The 7321-nt window shown below is 34.6% G+C and overlaps 1 protein-coding gene across 1 annotated transcript in view; it reads left to right on the forward strand.

Annotated features, from left to right (window-relative positions):
- Window positions 1-996, forward strand: part of LOC105626123 (probable ATP-dependent RNA helicase DDX28) — a 2401-nt gene extending 1405 nt beyond the window's left edge. The window contains exons 5-7 of the mRNA XM_012207435.1: window positions 40-153; window positions 229-620; window positions 768-996. Coding sequence (XP_012062825.1) covers window positions 40-153; window positions 229-620; window positions 768-996 — 735 coding nt within the window. The remainder of the gene's footprint in view (window positions 1-39; window positions 154-228; window positions 621-767) is intronic.
- Window positions 997-7321: the final 6325 nt, after the last annotated feature.

Raw genomic sequence — 7321 nt, forward strand, 5'->3', positions numbered from 1 at the left:
GCGCGTGTGTATATCCAAACGCAATAATATTATTTCTAGCTCGGCTTCGTACAAAATTCGAATGATAACAAATTACCAATCAGTGCTCAATTTACATTAGCATCTGCAACAATGCCTTCAAGAATATCAGAAGTTTTAAAGGATATCATAAATGTAAGACAACATCAAAATATTAAAATTATAAGATAGCATTAAGATTGGGTGCGTTATTTATTTATATTTTTGTAGATGCAATCGTTGGAACATGTGACATCAAAGAAATTGCATCACATTCTCGTGCCTCAAAAATTTATAAGGGTGGGTCCAAGCGACAAACCGGCTGCACTTCTAAAATATATTAAACCAAAAGTAGCTAATAAGGAGCAAGTAATTATTTTTAATAACAGTAATAATACCTGCAATTGGGTCAGTATGTTTCTGAATAAGAGCAACATACAAACAGTTTCTTTGAACGGCGATATGCAGTTATATGAGAGGCAAAACAAATATGCCAGCTTCAAAAGCGGTAAATGTCGTGTATTGTGCACTACAAACGCTGGGTCTAGAGGTTTGGATACAGTGTCGGTACGCCATGTGTTGAATTACGAATTTCCAAATGCCACCGCTGATTACATACACAGGTACAACTAATATGATTAATATCATAATACAATTAATATCTATTTATATATCATGTCTCAACAAATCTTCACATAAAATTGTGATAGAATTTTTATATATATATATATATATTTTGTATATAATTTATAATATGTGTATGTTTTCAGATGTGGCAGAACGGGAAGAGTCGGTAACGTTAAGGACTGCAGAGTGGACAATTTTATAAGCACTTTGAATGACATCGCTATAGTACAAAAAATAGAGAGAGCGGTACGGAAGTCGAAACCGATACCGATATTCAATATCCACGAATCGAAGGAAGAGGATGATGTTTACGAGCCATTTGGATCGCAAATTGAAATGGAAGAAAAACAAGAATTTAGCATACCGTATTAAATCGTATTATGCGATTGTATAAATAAAGATTGTTTTTATAATAATTTCCTCGCAATATGAATATGAAAGTTATACGAATACTCGATGCCATAGATGCATCTTGCGTCAATAACATCTTTTTCACGAAGCTTACGTAATTAAGTTGCTCGAGAACAGCGCTAGTGCTTTACGAGGAAACCTTCGAAGTGTCATCCAATAAGATTAAGTAATTAGCGAAATGTTGTTGTCCTGTTTGATCTCTTTAAGAGACTACCCCGAATAACTTCTTTACTCGGACTTATCGGATTAATTAACAGCCTGTGTCAACCATTATACGCTGGAACTTCTGTACGTCTCTTCCTAATCTTTCGTAATTTATTTCCATCCATTTGCTCTCTAAAGAACATCAATCATTCTCAAGAGAAAATTTCGTCGCTTCTACGTCGCTTCTATGTGCTTATCAGCGTCGTGGCGCATTTACCAGATGAGGAAGTTAATCGAACCGCGCGTCCTACGCCCGAATACTTTCCTCGCCTTTCTCGTCACTGTTCCTTTTATCGTGCCGATTCCTGAATTCTGAGTTTCAGTTAGTTCCAGGGAGGAAACCACGACCCACACATACAAATATGACACGCTCGTCCATCCGTTCGACCGATGTCTCTCTCCGTTGTGTCCGGCGGCACTCCCACACGGTGAACGCCCACACGCCGACAAATAGCAATGCTCTTCCTTGAACAACCATGGTAGACCTTGCGTTCAGGCTGTCGCCGATTGTCGTTGCCGACAAGTTTATTACTCGCGCCGGGTTTTAGCGAAATTAATGCGCCCGGCAGGTTCATTCCCGCGTCACGTGGTGATGGGTGCGCCGTGTCACCACGATTCACGGAAGAACCCTCACTATCCCATGAGACTGGGAAACGACGCCTCGTCGAAAATGATAAAATGAAAACCAGGGCGAATTAGCGCTTGTACCGAACATACGCGTTTTCATTATTTGTGGCTTTCGCGAATACATTAAAACGCGTGAATAGAGAATGAATCCGTTTGCTATTCTCATTGCAGATAAATTTAATACTGACGCTAGGAAACGAATATCTTTTACGTGTGAAATACTGTTGGAATTTTATTATATAATAATTTTATGTGGTGTTTTATTGTATTATCCTTTTCAATTGTCTTTTTATAGTCTTGTTGCAAGTAGCGTCTCTTATAAATGAACTTCTAAGAGTGATATTCATAATTTTTATATTATAAGATCGTCTTATAAGATTGTCTTAAGATGAATCAATCAGAGAGTTATCTTAAGATATTATTTAAGACAATCTTGAAATAAAATTATGAATATCTAGAAAATTAAGACAAAACGTATAATCGAAAGCGGAAACGTTTCTTTGATGTTTTGCTGTCTCAGTTTTCTTTTCTTAAAAGCTTTGTTTTCCATTATTCTCTCTCTTTACATTCGATTTTTACTTTCGTCATCAGGAATTGCATAAGTCGATTGACGATTCCTAATATTCTCATTCATGGAAATTTGTGTTAAATCACTTTCGCTACTTATTCCTGGACGCGTAGCTTTTGCTATGTAGTGCACGATTTAATGAGTGTCGTTAGCAGTCTGCGCGCTCTGAAAGGATATGACACGCCTTTGGTATACTGTTGTTAAAGTTTACCATCACTGTCTACTGTCATCGAGAAACGGTAAACATGAATGATAGGTTGACGGTAGTGATGACCGCAATGATAATGGACTAATCAGCGTGGGTGGCCGCGTGACATGAGGAACAGAGGCAATTCACAAGTGGACGATACAACGTCTATCCGGGGGATCCTGTTTCTGATCTTAGTCAGACCTGCTTTGCACCACATGCGGTTTCTATGACAGGCACTATAAACTCTGACCATGAGTTCTGTTCAATTTTACACACTAATTTTGAAATCATGTTTTCTTGATATACTACATCAAAGCTTTTAAACTTTACGATTATTTGAAATGTTCTTTTTTAAATACAAGGAAATGATGATTTGCTGAAGTATCTAAAAATTCAATTAGATAAAACATCTAAACATATTTGTTAGTTAAACATCAAAATAATTATATATGTTTTAAAATCACTTAAACCGATTCCTAAGATGTTAAAACTTTTTGCGGCATTGTTCATCCTTAAATAATGCTTAATCCATTATTAATTTTTCCATGATTGAATTTCTCTTCATACTTCTTTCTATCAGAAGAATGTTAGCGAAATGTACCGTATATTGATAACGACAAGGAAATCATTATATATAACAATTAATTGTTTTGATGAGAAGCAATTAGAAACAAGCGCACATGCTCGCACAAATTGCGCTTAGAAAGACAGCTTACAAAGTTTTTACGTCGACGGATTGTTATTATTTACGCGGAGATACCCAACAGTGGTTTCACACATACATGCAACACATATAAGCCGCATGCGTAACAGAAAAAGACTTGATTCTTAGAAACGTTCGATAGAAATGTGATCGGTGAAGAAAATAAATCACTTGGTAAAATAATTTATAAATTTGTACGAGTTTATTACAATATTAATCTATAACGATTTTATCATTATCGTTTTAAATTATGAAATAATATACTTTCACAGAAAATTTATAAAAAGCAAAATTCATTAATTTGGCATAATAAACAATTATTTGTAACAATGGATTATGTTTAATATAATTTAATATTTTTAATACTATGTTTTAATAAATTGTATTATATAAATTGTATACTTATGTTATGCACGATGGATTAAAACATAGAAAATAAGGAAAGAAATAAGCAAAAAGTAGATTATAATCTTGTCATCGCTACACACTTTTAATATCTCAATTTTTAAATTATTATTTAATTCAGAATCTTAAAATCATATTTTTTATAAAGATTGATTCTTAATTATAATATTTTGATAAAAGGCTTCTCCTTTTTTATTTTTATCATTAGTTCTCTATTTTACATGTTATGTCAAAAATTAATAAGAAATGATTAATTAAAAAATAAATTACATATAAATGTTCCAATTTTAAGATTCTATTAATCTATTATATCGAAATTTTAAAATTAAGATTATTAATTTATTTCTTAATTAATTCTGAAACTCTTATAGAGAAAACAGAATTCCATTAATTATGCACTAATAACAAGCTGCTGACTTAACAGAATCGCAATTACGAGTGTATGTAGCGAAAACACGACTTAAATGTACCGGTCATAAATCTAATGTCTAATAAGTTATACTGCCGTTCATATAATCGCTAGTCTCGCACCGATGACTAATTTTTCTTCTCGACGAGCGCAATCGCCTAGAAATTCTCCTTCTAATCCGTCGCTCTCGATAACGCATATCCATTTAGCACGCAAATTTCGAGTGCGTGTATATCGGGAAAATTGATTTCGATCGTTGTCAGACGATTTTTTGCCAGATTGCACTCTAATTCGGTTTTAATAACTTCCCGCGCGCACCTGATCTTGATAGGCAAGTATTTCGTTGAGTCATGCTTGCCAAGAACCGGATCAAGAATTCTGGAATCTCATTTTGATTGCGTGAAAATCACGATTAGTCAGAAATAACAAGTTAACAAGCTACGAGTGTTATTACAGTTTGAAATAATTACGTTGCATTTTGCGCTTATAAAGGAAAACCCAGAAGTGAGAACGCGCTTTTGAAGCGAGATTTGTTACAAAAGATGATCCTTTGTGCTTACATTAAGAATTTCAAACCTTAGATTCAGATGATTCTTAGTTTTTTTTTAAATGAGTAATAAATATCAAATAGTTAAGTCATCGTATTGATTAAGCGCTAATAAGATGATAAATCTCAGGGAACGAAGAAAAAATTATGTATTATAATGTTCAAGATCATTTGACTTTTATCCAATATGTACATAAGATGATATAAGTATAGTTCAAATTAATGCATTTTCATTACCACCTTGGCAATGAAGCTAACAATAACATTGCACTCGAGTTTGCATTAATTCAAACTATATTTATACAGTTTATGCATTGCATAAAAGTCAATTCTGAAATTTTGTAATACTTAACTTTTTTTTCTTTTCCTTGAAAAGAGAAAAGATTCTACTTTTAATCTTTTCCTTGACAACGCATCAATAGATCTTCTTGCTTTCTAGATCTTCTCCATGTCATAAAATATGAGCGTTTCGTATTAATATCACACTATAGAATTATTTGACATTTCGTATTAACATTCAATATTTTAATAGATATCGATATTTCATAAATCATTCGATATTCCATATGGATCAATCATTCGAGATTTGTCAACATGAAATATAAAACGTGAAATTGTAGTATCAAATATAAGATATTGAAACTCATATGTCAATAATTTGTCATAATAATTGTTATAGAATATTCTATAGCATTATATTCCATATATACATGTTATGTGTACATATATATAATTGTATTTAATAGAAACCGCACTTGATTTGAGTTAGAATATGAAAATTGTATCTGATTCTCATAATATCTATAAATTTAAGTTAAATTAACGAGGAGAACTAATAATTGAGATATCTATAATGGTATCTATAATATTTACGTTCATTTGTGTGCATTACGTTCATTTATGGCGTCGAAATAGCGTACATTTGATCACATTTAAATATCATGAGTGCCGAAGGAACCAATCAACTTATCTCTATTATCAACTATATTTCATCATGTAATTCTATTACATTGTGTGACATTCATCCGATTACTCGATTCACATTCAAGTTAAATTCATACTTAAAGTAAATAATTAATTACTGTCTTTTATACAGTATTTTAAATTGCAGTATTCTAATATTAGATTTTTATGAAGAAAAGAGATACATATATTAGAAAAGACAAGAAAAGACGAGAAAATCAAATAATGGTTGTATTATACGCAGACAATAATATCACATGATAAACGCGCGCGACAAATTCATCAAGTAAATTCCGCACGATCGTAGATGCGGATATATAATTCACATCAAATTCGTTACGCGGTCGAATTATTTTCTTTTCTTCCATTTTTTCCTTTTTTCTTTACATGTCACATCGAAAACGCGAAGAAAGAAATCGCGACTAGAAATAACAGGCTTGTATTAACCATCGCCAGGGCTGAGCATGTATTTGAAATATTTTTATTTAAGACTATTTACAATACAAGCGTATTTTGTATTTTTTATTTTAGCGGATCACATAAAAGTATTTTGTATTTAAAATCGAAAGATTAAAAACTTTTGTGACTTGTAATTCAAATAATAAGGTTGATTATCAATGTTAATATTTATTGATAATCAATGTTAAAATATAAAATACAAAATATTTTTATAGCTCCCATGAAATACAAAATATTTTCATGTTACTCCGAAGAAACACAAAATACAAAATATAATTGTCTTACCAATACTGTTTTTTAAATAAAAGTTTTTTCAAATACATGCTCAGCCCTGATCATCACTCATATTCTCATATTCTAAGAAGATTCGGAGCGCTCGTGCAACGGAGCACCATGGCGCAGACACGCGACATGGTGGGATGGACGAAGTGGGGGTAGGCAGGCCGGAGGGTGGGGGAAGCGCAGCGAAGCAGCGACGACCGGTCCGACGGAAGCAAGCGCAGTCATCCCGCGGAGCGCAACCTGTCGCTATTGTCGAGTATCGTCGCTCACGCGAGACGCGAGATCTTTCTCTCGCGATCGTTTCTAGTGATCGACATCAGCTGCCTCTCAACGCGCTCAATCAACATTACAGAAAATTCAACGTTAACGTAAAAGAGGAGAAAGAACGGAAGAAAGAACGAGTGTGAGGCGTCGATTACGTTCGATTTGACTTGAATACGCGACTGATTTCAGATCGGTGCGACACCCCGAGCTCGTCGGGACCCCAGCGGCGGCGATAAACAAAGAAATCCGCCGCGCCGGGATGGGATGCGACCGCGACGTGAGTCAGATCGAATCACGAGTCCTGAAGTCGGTGCGGTAAGAAAAGAGATTGCTGCCCGCGTGCTTCTTTCTCGAAATAAATATTCCGCGTACGTATATACGTTCATTGTTGGCGTATATTCGTAGCAGCCGCGTTTGTTTATGTTTCGCAACTAGAGAGTGGCCGTGAATCGAAACGATCGATTGAGAGGATTGAACGAACGAGAGAGAAAGGTGGCTCGTGACGCGGTGAATCGAGCGTGGAAATAGAGAAAAGTGGTCGGAGACGTGAGTGATCGCTGGGTGCGCGCTCATTGTTGGTGATTTGTGCGAGAGAGAGAGAGAGAGAGAGAGAGAGAGAGAGAGAGAGAGAGAGAGAGAGAAGAGAGAGAGAGAGAGAGAGAGAG

Source organism: Atta cephalotes (genome assembly GCF_000143395.1).
Source record: "Atta cephalotes unplaced genomic scaffold scaffold00004, whole genome shotgun sequence".
Classification (NCBI taxonomy): domain Eukaryota; kingdom Metazoa; phylum Arthropoda; class Insecta; order Hymenoptera; family Formicidae; genus Atta; species Atta cephalotes.